The sequence below is a fragment of the Narcine bancroftii genome, chromosome 1 (genome assembly GCF_036971445.1).
Source record: "Narcine bancroftii isolate sNarBan1 chromosome 1, sNarBan1.hap1, whole genome shotgun sequence".
NCBI classification, from domain to species: Eukaryota; Metazoa; Chordata; class Chondrichthyes; order Torpediniformes; family Narcinidae; genus Narcine; species Narcine bancroftii.
Window position 1 is genome coordinate 287,175,472 of NC_091469.1, and position 25,651 is coordinate 287,201,122.

The following is a 25,651-nucleotide window of genomic DNA, read 5'->3' on the forward strand; positions in this document are numbered from 1 at the left end:
CCTGCAGCCTACATGGGTTCCTTGCTTCAAGTTGCCAATGGAGCCCATGTTCTTCAGTGGCAGAGCCCCTTACTTGTCTGCCGCCATGGTCGTTTTCCCATAGGGTCGTCCCCTCTAGTGTCCTGCATCAGTCCTCTGCTTCCCCAGAGTCTGTAACCCCTCGAGGTACTGTGTCAAACAGAGGGCACAGTTCACATCCAGCCTGTGAGCAACACTGACACAGCTCCTAGGGAACCCAGTTACATCACACCATGGCCTATCATCTACAAGTCTAACGGCCTGGTGGAAAGGTTCTTTTGGCATTTGAAGACGGCCTTCATGGCACAGCTCTGAGGCCCGGATTGGGTGGACGAGCTGCCTTGGGTGCTCCTTGGCATCTGCATAGCGCTGAAGGAGGATTTAGTCATGTCCTCTGCTAAGCTCATCTATGGGGCCTCGCTGACAGTCCTGGGAGAGTTTGTGCCAGCGAATCGCAGCCAGGAGGAAACACATACAGCTGCTAATGCGTCTTTGTGAGAAGGTAGGCACCCTGGCCCCTATTCCAACCTCACAGCACAGTCCAGCTCCATCCTACATCCTGAAGGATCTCGAAGACTGTGAATATGTCTTCATAAGGAGAGGCGTGCATTGGACACCCCTTAAGCACCATATGAGGGCCCATACAAGGTGTTACGACACAATGGGACTATGTGCCTTTTGGACATTGGAGGTGGGCAGGAAACGTTCATGACTGACCATCTTAAACTGGCACACCTTGATCTCAACCAACCAGTAACTGTTCTAGCCCTGCAAAGGAGAAGTTGGTCTCCCGAATGTACGAACTGTTGACTCAGAACTTCTGGGGGGGGGGGGGGTCATGTAGTGGGCTGCACTGATCCACAAGTGAACTGGGTCATGGAGGTGCAGGCTTGCATTGGGCTGACGTCACAATGGTCCTGGGGGTGGAGGCCCAAAGGATCATGGGGGTTGTGCTGATAAGCTCTTGGAGAGTTCCAGTAAAGTCAGTTAGTTGGCTCAGCTCACTCACAGCTTCTGTGTGGTTTTTCTTTCGTTCTCTACACAGCACATCAACCAGTCTAATAATAAGGAATTTAGGTTCTGAAAGATGAAGGTAGGTTTGAAATAGAAAATGGGAATATATTGGTTTAACTCTCCTCTGAGGACACAATATTTACAATTAAAAAAATAGCTGGCCTGCTTTTTACTCATACCTTGAAGAAGGGCTCAGGCCTGAAATGTCAGTTATATATCTTCACTTCCTGCTGAGTTCCTCCAGCATTTCTGTGTTTTTACGTCAATCATGGTATCTGCAGACTTTTATGTTTCACTAAAGATAATTTATCCTTAATTGTGGTATTGATTGAGTTTGTTGCAAAGATGAAGCATGAGTTCATTGATAATTTCCCTTTTAATATCATAAATGCATAATTATTTTTGCAATGTTATTTGTGAAAGATTCCTTTGGGAAAATTAGCAATAACTGTCTTTACTACCAATTAGACATCTTAATTTATTTCCCTAATCATCTAACACAACAGATTCATAGGAGTGATAATAATGCTGTGCTTGGAGATGTAGCTTTGCAAAAAAACTCACCAATACAAAATAAGAAAAGTAAAAAAATTGCAGTGTATACCGCTTTATGCAACAATTACGGGCTTTTCAGGGTCGAATACTTCTCAACATGCACTTAATAGTAGCTGTCTATTTATAATATTACACATGCCAGATCCAATTAAATCAGCAATTTTCTCCTAACAAGACTTAATGATAATAATGAACTGGAGATGTGTATAAATTGGTTTTACTTTACAAGAAAATGAAAATCATCTATGGCTCTAAAAATTATATTTGTACTTGTGGATCATCACTTTCTCAGATAATTAATTCAGAATGTAGTTATTTTTATAATAATAAAAGGATTTTTATGGGCTTGAATTTTGTGGAGAAATGCCACCATGTGTGGAATTTTCACAAATAGGTGAGAAAACAAACAAGCTACAAACTTGCTGACAGCCATTTACCAGTGTTTTGTTGACTGTGTTCCAGTGTATGACCACAAAATTTGCATAGAATTTCCATTGTAGTGGTGAATCTGCATAAATCACCTGGAATTTTCTCCCATTGCTTCCAACGGTGAATAATTAAAGGCTGTAAATTCAGTACTTTTAGTTTTTGAGAGTTAAATTTGAGTGTTTATATGTGATGGGTTTTCTTACTTTTATAATAGACATGAAAATGTTAATTGTTCATCCATGCAGAATAAAGGGAGGGAAGTTTAGGCAATAAGTGTTTTTTTTACACAGAGTTGTGGGTGCCTGGAATGCATTGCCAGGGGTGATGGTGGAGGCTAGAACAATCAGGGTATTTAAGAGACTCTTAGCCAGGGACATGAATGAAAGAAAAATGGAGGGTTATGAGGTAGGGAGGGTTTAGTGTTTTTTTGGAAGGAATGTATGGGTTGGCACAACATTGTGGGCTGTAATGTTTTAGGTTTTTTCTACAATGATGATGGCTGCCACTGCTGAGTATTTAGAGTTATTTTGTTTTTCATTTCAGAGTTCCACCTTATGTCGTTTCTTGCCTTGAGTAGTTTGCTTCATTCTGTTCCTCTCAAATTTTTTTGAAGTTTAGTCTAATTAATAGTTTTAGATTTTTTTTGGAAATGTTTCTGGAAAGAGTAAATAACAAATAACAATTCTGCCTTTATTACAAGAGGATTTGAATTCAAGAATTATTGGACATGTATGGTGATATCTCATCTGAAGTAGTATTTCCTTATTCTCACTTGGCAGAGAAAAAGTTCAGTTAAGATTCACTAGACTGGTTCTGGGGATGATGGATTGCGAAGACTTGTATTCTCTAGACTTTAGGAGATTGATAACAGAACTCAAAGAAACACAAAATTTTTACATGGTACAAATGGACATTTCATAGGCCATTTCCCACAGTTCGGAAGTTATGAACTGGATAAAGTGTCAGAATGAGGAGTATGCCATTTATGATTGATACGAAAGAAATTCTTCTTTTTGGCTTGGCTTCGCGGACGAAGATTTATGGAGGGGGTAAATGTCCACGTCAGCTCCAGGCTCGTTTGTGGCTGACAAGTCCGATGCGGGACAGGCAGACACGGTTGCAGCGGTTGCAGGGGAAAATTGGTTGGTTGGGGTTGGGTGTTGGGCTTTTCCTCCTTTGCCTTTTGTCAGTGAGGTGGGCTGGGGTCATCATGGAGAAAATGGTGAATCTTTGGAAGTGTCTCCTTCAGAGGGCTGTGGTGGCTCTGACACTGAATTCATTCAAAACCAAGATTGACAGATTTCCGGATGTTAAAATAATCAGGGAATTTTGGGATAGAGCATGGAAATGGTATTGAAACACAATATAAACAGGATTAATGAATGGGAGGTCAACGTAATGGTCTATACCTGTATCTATTTCTAATGTTCTTATTCAAAAATTTTATAGCTAGCTAAAATGGAAGTGCATCTGGTCATCTTTCCAAGTGTTTATAGCTGTTGAATGGGTGCAACATATTCTGCACCATCCCTCTTCCCTCACATAATGGGATTCAAGTTATTTTGTTATCAGGGATCTAAATGGCTTCATAGGTTCTTGATGTGGAAGATGAATAAGGTAACTGAATTTAGAGAGCAGTGGTGACCTTATGTAGCTTGCCATTGACACAAATTCTTGGCCTTTTTATATAGTTAATAAAATTTCAGTTTTTAAAAAGGCTTAAACTGAGGAGTCACGTGATGGAGTAGTGGACGGTAGGAGAATACCAGCTCTCTCCAGAAAATAAGAAATAAAGTGAAGAAAACACAAAGTTCAAGAAACACAAAACACAACAAATAAAAGATAAAGTTGTGGAGAAAAGAAAGAAAATGGCACCCAAGAAGGAAAAAGCAAAAACAACAGGAAAAAAAGAAGAAAAGATGCCGGAAGAGAAAGGAGAAGGCCTTACCTGCATGAAGAAACAGGGAGCCGTCGTGGAGAAGAGCTTGCTCCCCAAGGTTGGTGACGACCCCGCAGAGCCGCGACCTCCCGACCGCTGGACTGCAACCCAAATGGAGAGGGGATGTGTGGTTGACCGGCAAGGGACAAGGGACAACTCAGAGGGGGGGGGGGGGCACTTCGGGGATTAAAGGAATTTTAGATGTGGGAATTGTTGAAGTATTTTATGTTTTAGAAGCATTGTCATACATTGAGTTCAAAAGGGAAAACTGAGAGATGAAAATGGGGAAAAGAGGGAAGGTGGTGGTGATGAGGCAGAAATGAGGTATAAACAGAATATGAGATGGCCATGTTGAACTATATGACTATAAATATTAATGGAATACATAACCAAATTAAACAAAAAAGGCTATCAAATTTCCTGAAAAAAGAAAAAATTGACATAGCATTTGTGCAGGAAACGCATCTAACTAAAGTGGAACATAATAAATTAAGGAGAGACTGAGTAGGGCACGTAGCGGCGGCATAATTTAATTCAAAAGCCAGAGGTGTAGCTATATTAATCAATAAAAATGTACCAATCAAAATAGAGGAGGAAATGATAGATCCAGCAGGGAGGTATGTAATGATAAGGTGTCAGATATTTTCAGAATTCTGGAATTTGATCAATATATATGCACCTAATGAAGAGGATCAAAAGTTTATGCAAGATATTTTTTTGAAGATTGTAGATACGCAGGGGAATATATTGATAGGAGGGGATTTTAACCTTAATTTGGACCCAAAGTTGGATACAACTGGACAAAAGACTAGCAAAAAGAATAAAGTGGCCAAATTTTTGGTTAATTCAATGCAGGAAATGAAAATTATGGATATATGGAGGAGGCAGCACCCAAGGGAGAAGGAATACTCATATTATTCGAGTAGGCATAAAACATACTCAATGATTGATATGTTTTTGTTGTCAGCCCATATTCAAGGGAGAGTTAGAAAAACTGAATATAAAGCTAGATTGCTATCTGATCACTTACCACTGTTATTAGCAATAGAACTGGAGGACATCCCACCAAGAACATATAGATGGAGATTAAACTCCATGCTACTTAAAAGACAAGAATTTAGAGAATTTATTGAACGCCAAATTAAAATGTACTTTGAAATAAATACAGAATCAGTGAAAGACAAATTTATATTATGGAATGCAATGAAAGCCTTCATTAGAGGGCAGATAATAAGTTATGTAACTAAGATGAAAAAGGACTACAATCGGGAAATAGAACAGTTGTAAAGGGAGATAGTAAGTACAGAAAAAGAACTAGCAACAAGGGAAGATATAACAGAAAGAAAAGAATTGGCGGACAAAAAAATAAACAACAAAAATTGCAAAAGTATAAGGTGGAGAAGAACATAATGAAAATAAAGCAAAAGTAGTATGAGCTAGGAGAAAAAGCGCACAAAAAAGAACAAGCTAAAAGAAATGTATTGGCATCAAGGAAAAAGGACAAACAAATTACATATAATCCAATGGAGATTAATGAGAACTTTAAGGAATTTTATGAACAATTATACCAAACTGAGAATGAGGGGAAAGAAGACAAAATAGATGAGATTTTAGCTAAAATTGAACTGCCGAAATTGCAAGAGGAGCAAAACAAGCTGATAAAACCATTTGAAATAGAGGAAATACAGGATATATTAAAAAACTGCCGTACAATAAAACGCCTGGAGAGGATGGATTCCCAATAGAATTCTATAAAACATTTAAAGAGTTATTAATTCCTCCTCTCCTGGAAGTAATGAACCAGATAGAAGAAACACAAAACTTGCCAGATTCATGTAAGTCAGCACTAATTACAGTAATACCAAAGACGGGGAAGGATCCACTAACACCAGCATCATATAGACCAATATCTCTACTTAATTCAGATTATAAGATAATAGCAAAATTATTTAGCAAACAGATTGGCCAACTTTGTACCAAAAATAGTAACACAAGATCAAATTGGATTTATTAAGAAAAGACGAACAGCGGATAATGTCTGTTAGTTCATTAATTTAATTCATGCAGTTCAAGGAAATAAGATACCAACAGTGGCTGTTGCTTTAGACGCAGAAAAAGCCTTTGACAGGGTAAAATGGAATTATTTATTCAAAGTATCACAAAGTTTAACCTACCAGAAAAATATATTAATTGGATTAAAGGATTATATAATGGACCATTGGCGAAGGTGACAGTAAATGGATATGAATCGAACCAATTCAAATTAAGTAGGTCAACTAGGCAGGGATATCCACTATCTCCCTCACTGTTCGCTTTAGCAATAGAACCATTGGCAGAACTGATAAGAACAGAAAATAAAAGGGATAAAAATAAAGGAGGAGTATAAAATCAGTTTATTTGCAGATGACATCATAGTATACTTAACAGAACCAGAAATATCAATAAAAGAACTACATAAGAAATTGAAGGAATATGGGGAAATATCAGGGTACAAGATCAACACAAATAAAAGTGAAGCGATGCTATTGAGTAATGCGGATCATACAGAATTTAAAAAAGAATCACCATTTAAATGGCAAACACAAGCAATCCGATACCTAGGTATTAGATTAGATAATAATTTAAGCCACCTATACAAATTAAATTATCAGCCATTAATGAAGAAATTACAGGAAGACTTAGAACATTGGAAAGAATTGCCACTAACATTGATAGGGAGGTAAATTGCATTAAAATTAATGTCTTCCCAAGGATAAAGTACATATTTCAATCGTTACCAATTCCCTTAAGAGAAATTCTTCAATGAACTAAAGAGAAAAATAAGGAAATTTTTATGGAAAGGGGGGAAACCGAGGATAGTGTTAGATAAATTAACTGAATGGTACAAACAAGGTGGTTTGCAGTTACCAAACTTTAAAAATTATTATAGAGCAGCATAATTAAGGTTTTTATCAGACAAGGCAAAAACCAGATTGGACTAAGATAGAGCTAGATAAAATAGAGAACATATACTTTATAAGTGGGATGAAAAGCTGGTGCAATATAAAAGTTCACCAGTACTGCATCATTTACTCAATAAATGGAAGAAGATTCACTTTGAAAGGAAAAAAAAACAAATTACCAACTACCAAAATTATTATTGACGGAAAATCAACTAACCCCTTTCACAATAGATAAACTTTCCTTTAGAGAATTGGAGAGAAAAGGAATCAAAAGAATAGAAAATTGTTTTTTGGGAAATAATTTATTAACATTTGAACAAATGAAGTACAAATATGGAATAACTCATGGTACAATGTTTGCATACCATCAACTGAAAGCCTACTTAAAGGACAAATTGGGAAGCAGACTGAGATTACCAGAAGGAAGCAGCTTTGAATATGTGATTACAGAAACAATGATAATAAAGATTTATAACGAACATGTACATCAGCTGCAAGAGAAGGAAAATGATGAAATAAGCTATAAATCCAAACAAAAGTGGGAAAAAGATTTAAACATAAAGATAAAAAATGAAATATGGGAAAAGTTACGCTCTGGAACTATGAAGAATATAATAAACACAAGGTTACGCATGATACAATATAATTGGTTACACAGGCTATATATCACGCCCCAAAAGTTAAAAAAATGGGATCCAACATTAGCAGATAGATGATTACGCTGTAAGAAGGAAACGGGAACAACAGTACATGCAATTTAGGCATGTGAGAAAGTGAAAAAGTTTTGGGAAGATCTAAATTAGGTATTAAATAAAATCACAAAAAGCAACATACCAAAAAATCCAGAGATCTTTCTTCTAAGTAATAAAAGAAGTAAAGAATTAGGCCTCATACTGAATGAAGCGCAAAAAAGATTTATTATGATAGCCTTGTCTGTAGCAAAAAAATGTATAATGTCAACTTGGAAATTAGAAGAGAGCCTGTGAGTACAGCAATGGTACATAGAAATGAATAAATGTATTCCACTGGGAAAAATAAATATATAATTTAAAAAATAAAGTCACATTATTTGAATAAATTTGGGAACCGTACATGGAACACAACAGAGAGGGCTTGCCTTGGACCTCCACCCCTAAAATGATAAAATGAGAAGAAGACAAAATGACTTGATCCAGTGTGTAAAAGTAAATGACACAATTTTCTTGTTTATTTTCATTGTGTGATGACATTGTTTAATGGTTTTATTGTATTGTATATGTTGAACGTTAAATGGGTTTGGAGGGGGGTGGGAAGGGGGCGGGGAGAAAAAGTGGAGAAAATGCCACTGTGTATATTTAAGAGGGAAATGTTTGTATGTGTTTTGATTGATATGGTTCAAAAAAAGGCTTAAACTGCTTGGAAATGAGGTGGGAGAATGGAAGAGGAAATAGACTGTTTGGGTAGGGAAGAAAAAGAAAAATTGTTCCTCAATGCTTAAATAATATGGATAAGTGCATGTTAATTATTTTGTTGGGGTTAGGCAGTTGAGTAGATAAGTGGCTCTCACACAATTTGTCTGCAGTCACACAAGAATTTTTCAATGAATTAGGTAGCACGGTTTGTATATATCCATTAAAAAATGTTTTGAACAGGATGTCACATGTGCTGTTGTAGTATCGTGGAGGAGTTGTGGTTGAAAACTATAGATCTAAGCTGATAATCTGATATCCCTTTTCTGTCATTGCCCCAAGACAAATTAATCTTCTTCCTAGAATGTGCTCAAATATGACATAAACTACCAATCTGAATTAGTAAGACCTGTTACACCTCATGTTCAACACAGTGCTTGCTGCCCAGGTTTAAATACGTCATGGGAAGCAAAATTAAAAAAAGGGAGAAAAATTAATTAAAAAGTCTGAGTGTTTCCAATAATGATTGATAAACTAATGAAACATTTAAGATTGAAATGATCCTTTCTTTTGCAACATTGTGTATGGTGTCCCACCACAGAGTCTTGTGCTATCTTCTCCCAGCAATCACTACTCAAAATGCACGATTTGAACCGTTAAGACATTTCTTCCCACCACATTAATGGTCACCAATTTTAATTCTGCAAAGTATGGGCTTCTGCAATTCAACAAATAAAAATCTCAAGATGCTAATAATTGGAAATAAAACAGCATGCCAGGCAGCATCTGGAAAACTGAAATTGAAAACCTTTGATTAGAATGTTCTGATTAAAGGTTGTCAACTTGAAACATGAACTTTCCACAGATGCTGGCTGATCTGTTGATTTATTTTAAAGCATTTCCTGGCTTCATTGCTTGCCTATGTGCAATGTACATTGATCTAACTGTTCAAATGCTGAGCAATCCTTCTTGAATTGTGGTAAAAACCAAAATCAACAAGACGTCAGGCAAAAACTGCAAAAGAATGCCAAGTGAGAGACTGAAATTTTACTAAAGCAAGAGCTGAAGGAGAGGTTGAGCAGGGTTGAACTTTATTCCTTGGAGCGCAAAAGGATGAGGGGGTGATCTTGTAGAGGTGTACAAAATCATGAGAGGATGAGATCAGGTGAATGGATAGAACCTTTTCTGCAGTGTATGGAAACAGTAACCACAGGACATAGGTTTATGGTGAAGTGAAAAAGAGACTTAATAGGGGTAACTTATTTTTTTACAAAGAGTGTGGTGGGGTATGGAACAAGTTGACATTTTGAACAGATGGATAGGATACATTTTGAGGGATTTGGGCCAAACACAGGCAAGTGGAGCTAGTATGGGTGGAGCCTTTTGGTTGGTGTGGGCAAGTTGTGCTGAAGGGGCTGTTTCCACTCTGTATTACTTTTTGGTGATCAATGTTTAGTTAAATTAAGGCATTGAAATTTAAATATTATTTATACTGGTATCTAATTCTAAATTTTTTTTAAAAAGTTTGTTATTTTCAAGCTATTCTACATTCATAAAACATTGTTCTGGAAGATCCATTGCTGGAGAAGACTATCAGACAGTCCACATGTTCCAAATACTTGTGAAGAGTTGTTGACTTTTGGCAAACCTCTGCCACAAGCAGTGTATTCCCAAAGGCAGTGCATTTGCAGCACAATGACCCACCAGCCTATCTAAACATAGGTAGCTAAACTAAACCTAGAAAGATAATTTAAAACTGTTGGTGTGATCAGGGGACTTCATCAACCACAACCACACTGTAACAACTAGACTGACTACACCAACTGTACAATGAACCTGTGTGGCTAAATGATTTACAACTTTTTTTGATGCCTAATCTTGCAATTTTCTCCCAGCATCTCTCACTTGTGAGAACATTTATTCTGTTATACCTTCTTACACGTCTCAACACAGTCACCCCATATTTTCTAAATTCCACTGAATATAGATCTAATTTCAGTAATCACTTGTGAAAATGCACCCTGTTCTCCGAGGAATTATCTTAGTTTTAAAAAATTTTTAAAAAATTTTTCACACCATAAACCACATTGACCATGATACATACATTTTCCTTTTCAAATATATACAGTGTCATTTTCTCCCCCCCTCCCTCCTCCCATCCCACCCTCCCTACCCCCCCATCCATTTAAAGTACAAGATCTAAGATACATTAAACCAGTCAAACAATGTTGTCATTCAATAAAAATAAACAAGAAATTCCACTGAGTCAATTCTTTTCATTTCTTTCTCCTTTCGTTAATTTAGGTAATGAATGTCCCCAGTAGGTTTTCTCTATTGTGTTTCATGTAAGGCTCCCATATTTGTTCAAATATTTCAATATTATTTCTTAAACTATATGTTATTTTTTCTAATGGAATACATTTATTCATTTCTATATACCATTGTTGTATTTTCAAATTATCTTCCAATTTCCAGGTTGACATAATATATTTTTTTGCTACGGATAGAGCTATCTTAACAAATCTTTTTTGTGCACCATCCAAATCAATTCCAAATTCTTTGTTTTTTATGTTACTTAGGAGGAAGATTTCTGTTTTTTTTGGAATATTGTTTTCTGTAATTTTATTTAATATCTGGTTTAGATCTTCCCAAAATTTTTCTACTTTCTCACATGTCCAGATTGCATGAATTGTTGTTCCCATTTCTCTTTTACAACGAAAACATCTGTCAGATACTGTTGGGTCCCATTTATTTAACTTTTGAGGTGTAATGTATAGCCTGTGTATCCAGTTATTTTGTTTCATACGTAACCTCGTATTTATTGTATTTCTCATCGTTCCAGAACATAACTTCTCCCATGTTTCCTTTTTTATCTTTATATTTAAATCTTGTTCCCATTTTTGTTTAGTTTTACCATTTGTTTCCTCATTCTCATTCTCATTCTCCTTTTCTTGCAGTTTAATATACATATTTGTTATAAATCTTTTGATTATCATTGTATCTGTAATCACATATTCAAAGTTACTTCCCTCTGGTAACCTCAGACTGCTTCCTAATTTGTCCTTCAAATAGGATCTCAATTGGTAATATGCCAGCACTGTATCTTGAGTTATATTGTATTTATCTTTCATTTGTTCAAAGGATAATAATCTATTTCCTGAAAAACAATTTTCTATTCTTTTGATCCCTTTTTTCTCCCATTCTCTAAAGGAAAGGTTATCTATTGTAAAAGGGAGTAACTGATATTGCGTCAATATTAGTTTCGGTAATTGGTAATTTGTTTTATTCCTTTCTACATGAATCTTCTTCCAAATATTGAGTAGATGATGTAATACTGGAGAACTCCTACGATGTACCAATTTTTCAACCCATTTATATAATATGTGTTCAGGTATCTTTTCCCCTATTTTATCTAGTTCTAATCTAGTCCAATCTGGCTTTTCCCTTGTTTGGTAAAAATCTGATAGGTATCTTAATTGTGCGGCTCTATAATAATTTTTAAAGTTTGGCAGTTGTAAGCCTCCTTGTTTATACCATTTATCTAGTGCTATCCTCGGTTTACCCCCTTTCCATAAAAATTTCTTTATTATTTTCTTTAACTCCTTGAAGAATTTCTCTGTCAAGTGTTTTGGCAATGCCTGAAATAGGTATAATATCCTTGGGAAAATGTTCATTTTAATACAGTTTATCCTTCCTATTAGTGTTAATGGTAAATCTTTCCAATGCTCTAAATCGCCCTGTAATTTTTTCATTAGTGGATAATAATTGAGTTTATATAGATGGCCGAGATTTTTATTTATTTGTATACCTAGGTATCTTATTGCTTGCATTTGCCATCTGAATGGTGATTCCTTCTTAAATTTTGAGAAATTCGCATTATTCATTGGCATTGCTTCACTTTTATTTACATTAATCTTGTAACCTGACACTTCTCCATATTCCTTCAATTTCTTATATAATTCTTTTATTGATAGTTCTGGTTCTGTTAAGTATACTATAACATCATCCGCAAATAAACTGATTTTATATTCCTTGTCTTTTATTTTTATCCCTTTTATATTATTTTCTGTTCTTATCAATTCTGCTAGTGGTTCTATAGCTAACGCGAACAATAAGGGTGATAGTGGGCATCCCTGCCTTGTTGACCTGCTTAAGTTAAATTGCTTTGATATATATCCATTTACTGTCACTTTCACCAATGGCCCCTTATATAATGCTTTAATCTCTCCAGAATGGAGGACCATCGCCTTCGCAAGATCGTGTTATATGGCGAGCTCTCCACTGGCCACCGTGACAGAGGTGCACCAAAGAAAAGGTACAAGGACTGCCTAAAGAAATCTCTTGGTGCCTGCCACATTGACCACCGCCAGTGGGCTGATAACGCCTCAAACCGTGCATCTTGGCGCCTCACAGTTTGGCGGGCAGCAACCTCCTTTGAAGAAGACCGCAGAGCCCACCTCACTGACAAAAGGCAAAGGAGGAAAAACCCAACACCCAACCCCAACCAACCAATTTTCCCCTGCAACCGCTGCAATCGTGTCTGCCTGTCCCGCATCGGACTTGTCAGCCACAAACGAGCCTGCAGCTGACGTGGACTTTTTACCCCCTCCATAAATCTTCGTCCGCGAAGCCAAGCCAAAGAGAAATCCAATTAATATATTTCTCTGGTAAACTGAATTTTTGCAATACTTTGAATAAATAATTCCATTCTACTCTGTCAAAGGCCTTCTCTGCGTCTAAAGCAACTGCTACTGTTGGCACTTTACTCCCTTCTACTGCATGAATTAAGTTAATAAATTTACAAATATTGTCTGTTGTGCGTCTTTTTTTAATAAATCCAGTTTGGTCTAGATTTACCATTTTAGGTACATACTCTGCTAATCTGTTTGCTAATAGTTTAGCTATTATCTTATAATTTGTGTTAAGTAATGATATTGGTCTATATGACGCTGGTGCGAGTGGATCTTTCCCTTGCTTTAGTATTACTGTAATTATTGCTGTTTTACATGAATCTGGTAAGCTTTGTGTTTTATCATTCTGGTTGATTACTTCCAGGAGGGGAGGAATTAATAAATCTTTAAATGTTTTATAGAATTCTATTGGGAATCCATCCTCTCCTGGTGTTTTATTATTTGGTAATTTTTTTATTATCTCTTGTATTTCTACCATTTTAAATGGTTCTGTTAATTTATTTTGTTCCTCTATTTGTAATTTTGGTAGTTCAATTTTAGTTAAAAATTCATCTATTTTGCCTTCTTTCCCTTCGTTTTCAGTTTGGTATAATTGTTCATAGAATTCTCTAAAGTTTTCATTGATCTCCGTTGGATTATATGTGATTTGTTTGTCTTTTTTCCTTGATGCCAATACCATTTTCTTAGTTTGTTCTGTCTTAAGCTGCCATGCTAGAATTTTGTGCGTTTTTTCCCCTAGTTCATAATATTTCTGTTTTGTCTTCATTATGTTCTTCTCCACCTTATATGTTTGTAGTGTTTCATATTTTATTTTTTTATCTGCCAATTCTCTTCTTTTAGTTGTATCTTCCTTCATTGCTAATTCTTTTTCTATATTTACTATTTCCCTTTCTAACTGTTCTGTTTCCTGATTATAGTCCTTCTTCATCTTGGTGACTTAAATTATTATTTGCCCTCTAATGAACGCTTTCATTGCATCCCATAGTATAAACTTATCTTTCACTGATTCTGTATTTATTTCAAAATACATTTTAATTTGTCTTTCAATGAATTCTCTAAAATCCTGCCTTTTAAGTAGCATGGAGTTTAATCTCCATCTATACATTCTTGGAGGGATATCCTCTAACTCTATTGTCAATATCAAGGGTGAATGGTACGATAATATTCTAGCTTTATATTCTATTTTTCTTACTCTATCTTGCATACGAGCTGATAACAAATATAGGTCTATTCTTGAGTATGTTTTATGTCTACCCGAATAATATGAATATTCCTTTTCCTTTGGGTGTTGTTTCCTCCATATATCCAAAAGTTGCATTTCTTCCATCGATTTAATTATAAATTTGGTTACTTGTTCTTTCTGTTAATTTTTTTCCCAGTTTTGTCCATATTTGAATCCAAATTAAGTTTGAAATCCCCTCCTATTAATATGTTCCCTTGCGTATCTGCTATCTTCAAAAAAATATCTTGCATAAACTTTTGATCTTCTTCGTTAGGTGAATATACATTGAGTAGATTCCAAAACTCCGAATATATCTGAAATTTTATCATTACATATCTCCCTGCTGGATCTATTATTTCCTCTTCTATTTTAATTGGCACATTTTTACTAATTAATATAGCTACTCCTCTTGCTTTTGAATTATACGACGCTGCTGTTACATGTCCTACCCAATCTCTCTTTAATTTCTTGTGCTCCAATTCAGTTAAATGTGTTTCTTGCACAAATGCTATATCAATTTTTTCTTTTTTCAGTAAATTTAGCAGTTTCTTCCTTTTGATTTGGTTATGTATTCCATTAATATTTAAAGTCATACAGTTCTGCGTAGCCATTTCATACTTTGTTTATCTTCCCTTTCCGTTTCTCCATCATCACCTTTCCTTCTTATCCATTTCTGCTTTCTTGTTTTGAACACTTTATAAGACAACATTTCTAAAACATCAAACATTTTCCTTATTCTCCTATTTAAAACTTCTTTAACCCCATTCTCCCCTCCCCCTCCTGAGTTGCCCTTTATCCCTTGTCGGGCAACCACATCTCCCCTCTCCATTTGGATTTGTGAATTCACTTGCAAACGTCAACTGATTTTGCAGTGACTGTAACTACTCCCCACCCAGTCCCCCCCGAAAAAGATTTCAATTTTCATATGTAACAAAGGTCACTCTTTTAATTCCCTCCTTATTCCCTCTATTCCCTTTCCCTCCCTTATTAATTCTTATCTATACTCTATATATTTTCCTCTAAATACGGATACATTCATGTATACACAGACATACATACACATCTATATATATACACACACACACACACACACACACACATATACCCATATACACACATACATATAGTTCGTGGTCATTTTTACTCTCATTACATGTCTTCATCTCTCTGCTTGTTTTGTAGTTGTTTTGCAAATTTTCTTGCTTCCTCTGGATCCGAGAATAGTCTGTTTTGTTGCCCTGGAATAACTATTTTAAGTACCGCTGGGTACTTTAACATAAATTTATATCCTTTTTTCCATAAGATCGTTTTTGCTGTATTGAACTCCTTCCTCTTCTTCAGGAGTTCAAAACTTATGTCTGGATAGAAAAAACATTTTTGACCTTTATATTCCAGTGGCTTTTTGTCTTCTCTTATTTTCTTCATTGCTTTCTCCAATATATTTTTTCTTGTTGTATATCTTAAGAATTTTACTAAAATGGATCTTGGTTTTTGCTGCGGTTGTGGTTTTGGGGCTAATGTTCTATGTGCCCTCTCTATTTCCATTTCTTCCTGTAATTCTGGTCTTCCTAGGACCCTGGGGATCCAATGTTTTATAAATTCTCTCATATTCTTGCCTTCTTCATCTTCCTTAAGGCCCACTATCTTTATATTATTTCTTCTATTATAGTTTTCTATTATATCTATCTTCTGAGCTAACAGCTCATGTGCCTCTTTATCTTTTTTATTAGATTCTTCTAATTTCTCTTTTAAGTCCTCTACTTCCATTTCTACAATTATTTCTCATTCTTCCATATTTTCCACTCTTTTCCTATCTCTGATATGACCATTTCTATTTTATTCATTTTTTCTTCTGCATTCTTAATTCTTCTTTTTATCTCATTAAATTCTTGTAATTGCCATTCTTTCACTGATTCCATATATTCTTTAAAAAAAGATATATCCATTGTCTTGCCTTTCTCTTCTTCTTCCATTTCTTTCTGTTCTTCTTCTTCTTCTTCCTCTGGGTTGACCATCTGTTGTTTCCTTGTTTTCTTTTTACCCTCTTCTTTCTTGTTGTCGTTATTTTCCGTGTTCTGCACCTGCTGCTGTGTTGCAGGTGTCTCTCTCAGCTGTGGAGATCGACTCCGCAGCTGTTCCCCTCTCCCGTCAGTGTGTTTTTTTTTCATGCGCATCGCGGTTGCACACTTTTACTCGGCTCTGTGAACCATTTTTGTAGTCCCAAGCCCGGGACCTCCACTGACCTGAGGGAGCGGGCTTCTCTCTCCGCAGCGGGCCTCCTCGGACAGGTAAGGCCTTCACCTTCTTCTTCCGACATTCTTTCTTCTTCTCTTCTTCCCGTTGTTTTCGACTTTTCTCTCTTTGCTGCCATTTTCTACTCACCTTTATTTATACTTTGTTGTAAATTTTAATCTTGTACCTTTGTGTTTTGTACGTTTTTTTTTAACTTTTCAGGAGAGGGCTAGAATTCCCTGACTGGCCACTACTCCATCACGTGACTCCTTCGAGGAATTATCTTAGTGAATCTATTTCATACTGCCTCCAATGCTGCAATATCCTTTCTTAATTAAGAGGACCAAAATTGTGGTCTCTCCAGAACACCATACAATTTAGAAATGTCCTATTTCTAGACTCCAGCCCATCTTCCAATGAAGGTCAATATGCCAATTGACTTCTCAGTAGGCCATTTCATGTCAGGCCTCGGCTACAAGAGCAGATCGAAAACCTTTTAAGGTAAGTCTTAAGGCTGCTCCAGAGTCCCATTCATATCGAGAAGCGCCTCGTAGCACCCTCCGGAGCCAATGGAGGCGTAGCCTGTCATAAATATGCAGCAGAGCAATGGCTGTTTTCCCTACTCATCATCCCCACGCAGCTGGAGCTGCTCTGTGGTTCCCAGAACAGTTCCAGCTGCATGGGGGATTATGGGTAGGGAAGACAGCTATTGCTTTGCCGCATCTTGAGCCGCAGAGAGTGGCCCTGAAGGCCAAAGCAGCCCGGTGAGGCTGACACAGCCCGCACCGGCTGCCCCCTGCCGGCTACTGCTGGCTCCCCCCTGCGGCCTTGTTTTGAGGAGAGAGGAGTGGGTAGGGAGATGACAGCATCATCAGCCTGCCCCTAACCAGCCACTTGCAACGGCTGTGCATTCAGGTCAGGTGGCGGAGCACAGCGCTCCGCCAATGATCCTTTCCCGAGAAGGGTTGGAATCAGCGCCTCAGAGCTAGCCACATAAGGGCAAAGAACCTCTGCTTTTACAGACTGGTGCTTTCTCAGCTTGAAAGTGTCTAATCACTTGACGAAGCTTACTTAAAACTTGTTGCAAATTGTGTGTGAGAATTTTTACCTTCCTGGATTATCATAAAATACTGCAACAAAGGTATGATTATGAAAAAATTGAACCTGAATATTCTATGTCTAGTGAAATCCTTTCAGAATTTATTACACTTGGATATGACAAATTTGGCAATATTACAATATTACATTAAAATTCCAAAACATTTAGCTGTCTTTATATTGGGTAAAGTGCTTTGCTGGTGTCAATAGCTCCTGTTACAAAGTCTTCCTTAGTTGGCAGCTATCTTAAAGGAAACTTGGCTGTGTTATTCATACCAGCTATCAGCACAGCCTGGCAAAGAATGGTTATCGTCATGAATTGTGTGCAGTATGCAAGCAATTTTATTTGGAAGAAAAGCTGCAAGATTCACAAAGGAAATCCAAGTCACAAATGGCTTTTGGATACTGTAAATACCATTATAATTATCTCTATTGTTATGCAAGGAGCAGTGTCAGGAGATTGGTTCAACCTCTGAGTGGCTTCTTGTCAACTGAGTTGATGTCAATTCAACAGTGTTCTGGCTCCTGGGAGCTGAAATAATCTCTCTTACACTTAAACAGCAAAGGATATTTCTCACCAACACTTACTTATAATTTCTTTTGTCATAATTTGTTTAAGCTTTGTTACCAGAGAGCCCCAGACATCAGAGAAGGTGGAAAGTCATTTACCCATACTTAGGCTACCCCATTCAAATGAAGTGAAACAAGCAAGTCTGCAGACGCTGTGATTGTAGTTAATACACAATCTGCTGGAGAAACTCAGCAGGTCCCACAGAGTACAGAGAAGGCAAAAGCCCTTTTTATACTGGCTAATCTGTAAATTGGTCGTTCAATGAACCAGTTAAAGAAGCCATTTTTGCCATTCACACTGGACTACTGATAACCGGTTCTCTGCATCCTTTCACACTCACCACCAGGCATCCTGAGGAGAAGGCCTCCTATCCTCTACCAGTAACATAGGAGTGACGCATCCGCGTAAATAGCACACAATTTATAAAGACCGTGGGAAAGTCTATTTGTGCGCTATTTCCACTACCACTTGCCCCTTGTCTTTCATAAAATTATAAAGGTTTATAAACAACCAACTGAAAAACCTCACAAAGATTAGCGTATACAGAGCCGTTGTCATACCCACACTCCTGTTCGGCTCCGAATCATGGGTCCTCTACCGGCATCACCCAAGGCTCCTAGAACGCTTCCACCGGCGTTGTCTCCGCTCCATCGTCAAAATTCATTGGAGCGACTTCATCCCTAAGTACTCGAGATGACAGAGGCCGACAGCATCGAGTCCACACTGCTGAAGATCCAGCTGCGCTGGGTGGGTCACGTCTCCAGAATGGAGGACCATCGCCTTCCCAAGATTGTGTTATATGGCGAGCTCTCCACTGGCCACCGTGACAGAGGTGCACCAAAGGAAAGGTACAAGGACTGCCTAAAGAAATCTCTTGGTGCCTGCCACATTGACCACCGCCAGTGGGCTGATATCGCCTCAAACCGTGCATCTTGGCGCCTCACAGTTCGGCGGGCAGCAACCTCCTTTGAAGAAGACCGCAGAGCCCACCTCACTGACAAAAGACAAAGGAGGAAAAACCCAACACCCAACCCCAACCAACCAATTTTCCCCTGCAACCGCTACAACCGTGTCTGCCTGTCCCACATCGGACTTGTCAGCCACAATCGAGCCTGTAGCTGACGTGGACTTTTACCCCCTCCATAAATCTTCGTCCGCGAAGCCAAGCCAAAGAAAGAAGAAAGGTTTATATCAGTCAGCACAACAACAGGGGCTGAATGGCTCATACTGTGCTATACATAATGCTTAATTATGTTATAATTAGGCATGATTAATTTTGTTTAAATTCAAGATCCTAATACATTGATCAGGATTTAATAAATAGAATACAAAGTTTATACCTTCTTTTTAATCTTTTGTTTCCTTCAGGTTCCTGCACTCATGCAAAAACGTCATCAATGCGTCACTACTTAGTCCCTGGATAGTCCATGTCCCTTTACACTGAGCTAATCGGCATGCAGGAGTTAGATGACCCTGGGAATGATACACCCTACTAGGATAGTGTGAAAGGGGCTAAAGATATATAACCAATGTTTAAACCTTGAACACCTCGACCTAGACCTTGAAGTAACCAACAATAAGACTTGATGAAGGGCTCAGGCCCGAGATGTCAGTTATATATCTTTGCCTTCTAAGGATGCTGTGGGACCTGCTGAGTTTCTCCAGCACTTCTGCCCATTCAAATAAATTGGATTGAGCTATCCATGCAAAGTCGAAGTATATGAGGCTGTGTTCTCTCTAGTCTCAGTAGTGAATCCAAGACTGAATATAAACCAATCTCTAGCTCACATCTCCATTTCATGCTTTATTGCATAAGCTTTGAACATAGAAACAAGCTGAGCAGAAAGGAAGAGAAGTAAACTACAAAATTTTGTAGATACTGTGGTTGAAGTAAAAACTCAAAATGTTGGAGAAGCTCAGCAGGTCAAACAGTGTCCTTTATGTAGCAAAGGCAAAGATACAGAACCGACATTTCGAACTTGAGCCCTTCATCAAAGTATGCGAAAATGCTGGCAAGCATCCGAACAAAAGAGTAGGTTGCAAGGCAGATGATAGGTGGAGAAAGGAGGGAGGGGATAGCAACAATGAGGGGGAGGGGGGGAATGGTAGGGCTGTGCAGGCGTAAGAACTGGAAGGACAGGAAAGGGGGAGGGGAAAGCAGTAGTCACTGTTCATGCCATGTGGCTGGAGGGTGCCAAGCCAAAAAATAAGGTGTTCTTCCTCCAATCTGAGGGTGGTCAGGATGGGACAGTACATAAGGCCATGAACAGATGTGAGTGAGGGAGTGTTACACAAAATGAAATGGTTAGCCACTGGGAGGTTGCTGTGGTTGCATGGACTGGAGGTGCCGAGCAAAGCGATCTTCCCATTTGCGACCAGTTTCTCCGATGTAGAAAATGCCATAAAAGGGTGCACTGGATGCAATAAACATGTCCTCTGGATGTACAAGTGAAGTGTTGCTTCACGTGAAAGGCCTGTTTGGGGCCCTGGACCGAGATGAGGGAGGAGGTACGGGTGCAAGTGTTGCACCTCTTGCGGGCACAGGGAAGGTGCTGGGGGTGCGATGGGTGGGGAGGGATTAGTGCACAAGGAATTGTGAGGGAGCAGTCGCTGTGGAAGGCCGAGAGGGGAGAAGAGGGAAAAAATGTGTTTGGTGGTGGGATCCTGTAGTAAGTGCTGGAAATTCTGGCGGATGATGTGTTGGATGTGGAGGTTGGTGGAGTGGTAGGCGAGAATGAGGGAGATTCTGTTTATTGCGTCTGGGGGAAGAGGGGGCCAGGGCACATGAGTGGGAAATGGAGGAGATGCGGGTGAGGGCTGAGTTGATAGTGGTGGAGGGGAAGCCATGTTTGTGGAAGAAAGCAGACATTTCAGAAGCTCTGGACTGGAGACCTCACCTTGGGAACAGATGCAGTGGAGACGGAGAAATTGAGAGAAGGGGATGGAATCCTTCTAGGGGGCAGGGCAAGAGAAAGTGTAGTTCAGGTAGTTGTGGGATTTGTAATATACGTCAGTGGAAAGCTGGTCCCCCAAGATGGAGACAGAGAGATCCAGGAAGGGGAGAGTGTTACCCCCAAGATGGAGACAGAGAGATCCAGGAAGGGGATCGTGTTATCGGAGATGGACCAAGTGAGTTTGAGATCGAGGTGGAAGTTGACATGAAGTGGATGAAGAAAGGAAGAGATGGCTGGTGGTTCCCAATGGAACCTCCAGCAAGAGGAGAACACTTTTTTTTACTCAAATATACGATGCTAGTGTCTTACAAGGACAAAGACCCACCATAATCAAGGGTTCCCAAAGAAAGGAATCTAACACCAATAATGGTCCATGTTAATGTAATGTGCATGTGTTTTTATATTCCTTTTGGGAGAAGTTCAAGTTATCATGTGATTGTACATATACAACCCATCTCTCCAGACCATGGTGCCAACACAAAAACACACAATCCACAGTACATAGACATCACATAAATAATAAAACTAAATGTATATAAATATTTGGGATGATTTTCACGGTTATGGGATACTGTTCATCAGGTTTGAGGCCTGTGGGAAGAAGCTATTGCCTAGCCTGGCAATCTTGATGCCCTTGTGCCTTCTTGTTGATGGTAGAGTGTTGAAGATATTGTGCACTGGATGGAAAAGGTCTTCTTTAATTCCTTGAGCCCTAGTTACACAGCGGTCCCAGTAAGTGCTGTCTATAGAGAAAAGGGAGACCTCAGTGGAAACCCACGTACACAGAGGGAGAATGTATAAACTCTTTACTGACACCGCAGGATCCTAACCCAGGTCACTGGCACTGTAATAGTTCTGCGCTAACAGATATGCTAACTGTGCTGCCCTTTAGTTGATGAAATCACTTTAATCTCATGTTCTCTATGGGATGACACTCAGCAGAGAGTATTCCCATCACAATGTTAAATTTAAATTTTCAATACATGTAAAACCAAGAATATTAATTTCATCATAAATTAAAAATATAAATGACTGTCAGTCAAAATGCTCTTTGTTTAGCACAGGCAAGCTTTGATGTTGCATAATGTTTTCCTTAAAAATTATTTCCACAAACATTTAAGTGATCCAGCTATTCAAGAGTTTGTTTCAATCAGCAGATCCAGATGAACATTTTCTTGTCGTTTTCCTAAATATTTACATTGCAAGTCTTTAAAACGGAATTGTTATTGCATGTTCTGTATTGCAAACCTAAAACAGCACTTCACATTATATCGTCTGATATAGAACATGAAAGGTTTAATAGGCTAAAACTAATTTGGATGATTTTTGTCACCTGCTTAAACATTCTGATTCAGTAATCTGGAAGCAGCTTTCAGAATTTATTTGTGGCAATTTATTCTGACATGTGGGCAAGTTACTTTGTTTTAAAGATACAATGATCTACAAATCGGGCTGCTTCTTTTTTTCTTCTCTGCCTCTGTTGGCTAAAGGTCTCTTGATAAAAAATAAAACAATCCCAGCATATGGAGTAGTTGCTATGTCCTTCCAGGGATGGTCTGCAGCTATGCGCACCACAGGCACGCCAAGGAGAGGTGAATTGTCAAATGCAATTTCAATCATTGGGCGGGTTGGATGAAGCAGATTAGTTGTATGCAATCATGATAGATAGTTTATCCCAGCCCCAAACCGCCGCTTGGGAAATCTTGCACGCAAACGAACAGAAACTCAGTCATTATTAGTGTCAAGAAGCCATACGGAGACACAATTTGGTTATCAGCCAGGCAATGTTGAATCGGGCCTCAAAAGAAAAATGACCAATTGTATCTTTAAAATGGAAACTGATGGTGATTGTTTGTTATTGTTTTAGAGGGAAAAAAATAATAAATTTTGAATATTTATTAAATTTTAATGTTTTTCCCTGAAGTGAAATACTTTATGATGTTAGATTGAGTAAATTAAGTGCATTAATGCCCTCATTCTTTTTGTCTTCATCCTTGACATTACAATGGGATAGGATGGATGCAGTAATCAGTTTGCACCTTTTAACCATTAAAAATAACCTTCAATAAAGCAACTAGAGAATTCATCTGGCACTTTAAAAATCATATTTCTCACATGACGTTAAAAACACTTGTGCAGAATAATTGTTCTTTTCTCCTTGCAGTCTTCTAAAAATAAAATATTTGAAAAATCAACCAAAGCAGAGAAGGCCTAAGTCCAATGCCTGAAGCAAAATGCTTTGACAAACCTAGCAGCTCTTTCTGTGCATTTCCAAATGCACTTGTCACTCAGTATTATCCATTCTCATTAATGACAATGGGAAAGTTTATCTTTGAAACAGGTTTTAAATCATCTACTGTTTACAAGGGGAGCATGAAATCTCTGACAAAGCAGAAGGCGGGAACTACTTCCAGAACCAAATCACTTTTGGCAGATATAATATCTAAATCATGTTGCATGTTAAAATTTGCACTTCTTGGGTTTCAATTTTTTTTAAATGAAATATTGATTATTAATTTATGACTGACAGCAAAAATAAATTCTAATGTTGTCCAAAAACACCCATATTGAAGGTGTGGGAAAGTTATTTCTAGCCATAAGTTTTTGTGCATATGTAAAGGCAGACAAGCAGAGATAGCCTGTGGCTACAGTGTTGTAACAGAATGGATGAACATTCCTCCATGTAGCAGCTCAGCCCAGATAATTAAACAGCCTGCCTGACAGTAATTGCACTTGTTTGTAATCATCTGCAAAGAACTGGGCTTTTGCTGATCATGATAAAATTAAAAGTTTTTAATTTTCATTAGGTGTAGATTTTAGGTGCCCATACCTTCAAAAAATCTAGCTCAACAAACATGCTCACAATATGAAAAATCAAACAATTTTGTCAATAAATCTTTAAAAAAGGTGCAATCAACATTTGAAGGAAGTACCAATAAAATTTCAAACACCACCTACACTGCAACGAATGCAAGTGGTAAATGTTCCTTGAATCTCATTTGATCAACAGGTGCTTCAGCATTCAGAATTAACAAGGTAGAGGCAGCTATGAAAATATAGATGAAAATATATTAGCTTTACTCCATTGTACACTTCCCGTTTCCCTGAAGACATAGATTCTTATCAGAATCTTGGCTTGAAGCCTCTAGATACATTCTCCTCCAATTTGTCACAAGATAAAAGAACAGAAGTGGGCCATTTGGCCCATCGAGTCCGCTCCACCACTCCACCATGAGCTAAACCATTCTCACATCTAGTTCCAATTTCCAACCTTTTCCCCCTATCCCTTGATACCCTGATTAATTAGATAGCTCCTTAAACTCCCCCAATAATCTGGCCTCTACAGCTGTATGTGGCAATTAATTCCACAAATCCAAGAAATTTCTTCTCATCTCTTTTAAATGGGTACCCTCTAATTCCAGGCCCTCCTGTCCTGGACTCACCCACCAATGGAAACATCTTATTCACAACTACTCTGTCTAATCCTTTTGGCATTCAAATTGTTTCTATGAGATCCCATCTCATTCTTCTATATTCCAATGAATACAGTCCAAGAGCCAATAACCGTTTCTCATGTAAGCCCTTGCATTCCAGGAATCATCCTCTTAAATCTTCTCAGAACTCTTTCCAACATCAGTACATCCCTTCTAAGATAAGGGGTCCAAAACTGCTTATGAGAATCAGGTATTGGAACCAGGATTCAAGAGGGTGCTGACGGCAAGAAGAGCTCTCAAAGGGCCTTGAGAGTTGAAGGCTTCCTGATCATAGTGGGCCTAAAGCTCGGGCTGCCAATGGTTTGAACAGAGACTGTGTGGTGGCAGAGGCTATGGGAGCGTGGAGAAGAATCCATGGACATTCAGTGTTTCTGAAGGGACTCTGTTTTGCTATTCTTTCTCCTTTTTTGGGGGAGGGAGGAGGGCAATGTTCATGGCAACTCTTTGTTTGCCTTACAGCTGACAAAAGTTGAAGTATATTATGTATATTACATTTTTATTTATTATTATGTGACAATAAAAGGGACATTGAACTTTGTAGGTTCTTTATCAATTGGAACAGATGGAAGCCTTAGAAATAATGATTCAAAAATAATGCTTAAACTCTAGATGAGGTCTCACCAGTGTCCCATTGAGCCCCATCAACACACTCTTATACACTATACCTCTTGAAATGAATGTCAACATAGCACACGCTTTCTTTGCTGTTGATCCAAAATGGTGGTTAACCTTTAGGGTATCCTGCATGAGGACCCCCAAGTCCCTATTGTTATATACCTAATAGCAGTGATTAAAAATGAATACATATGGAGTTATATTTAAAATAATAATTTCAATTATTAATTAACAATGACATAACACTTTCTCTAATTTATTCACATTCATCTAAACTTAACTAAATTTATCTACACTTATCTAGCTTAAACTCTAACTATGCGCGAATATATCAGTGTGTGTGTGTGTGTGTGTGTGTGTGTGTGTGTGTGTGTGTGTGTGGACTACCCCAAGCCACTACAGCTCAAGGCTCCATTCTGGGAAGGCAGCTCAAAGTTCAGTTTTGGAAATTCAGTGAGGACACGTGGGCTTGAAATTGATGCGACATGC

The 25,651-nt window shown here is 38.1% G+C and overlaps 1 protein-coding gene and 1 long non-coding RNA gene across 8 annotated transcripts in view; one reads left to right on the forward strand and one right to left on the reverse strand.

Annotated features, from left to right (window-relative positions):
• The window catches only part of elp4 (elongator acetyltransferase complex subunit 4), a 261,465-nt gene that overhangs the window by 87,979 nt on the left and 147,835 nt on the right, over positions 1–25,651 (reverse strand). The window contains exon 10 of one of the 7 annotated variants that reach the window (XM_069902827.1): positions 3,965–4,056. The exons of the other annotated variants lie outside the window; for them this stretch is intronic. Within the exon in view, the coding sequence (XP_069758928.1) occupies positions 3,965–4,056 (92 nt within the window). The remainder of the gene's footprint in view (positions 1–3,964; positions 4,057–25,651) is intronic. 7 annotated transcript variants of the gene reach the window in all.
• The window catches only part of LOC138745651 (uncharacterized), a 58,711-nt gene continuing 33,314 nt past the window's right edge, over positions 255–25,651 (forward strand). The window contains exon 1 of the long non-coding RNA XR_011346390.1: positions 255–1,111. This is a non-coding gene — a long non-coding RNA (uncharacterized lncRNA). The remainder of the gene's footprint in view (positions 1,112–25,651) is intronic.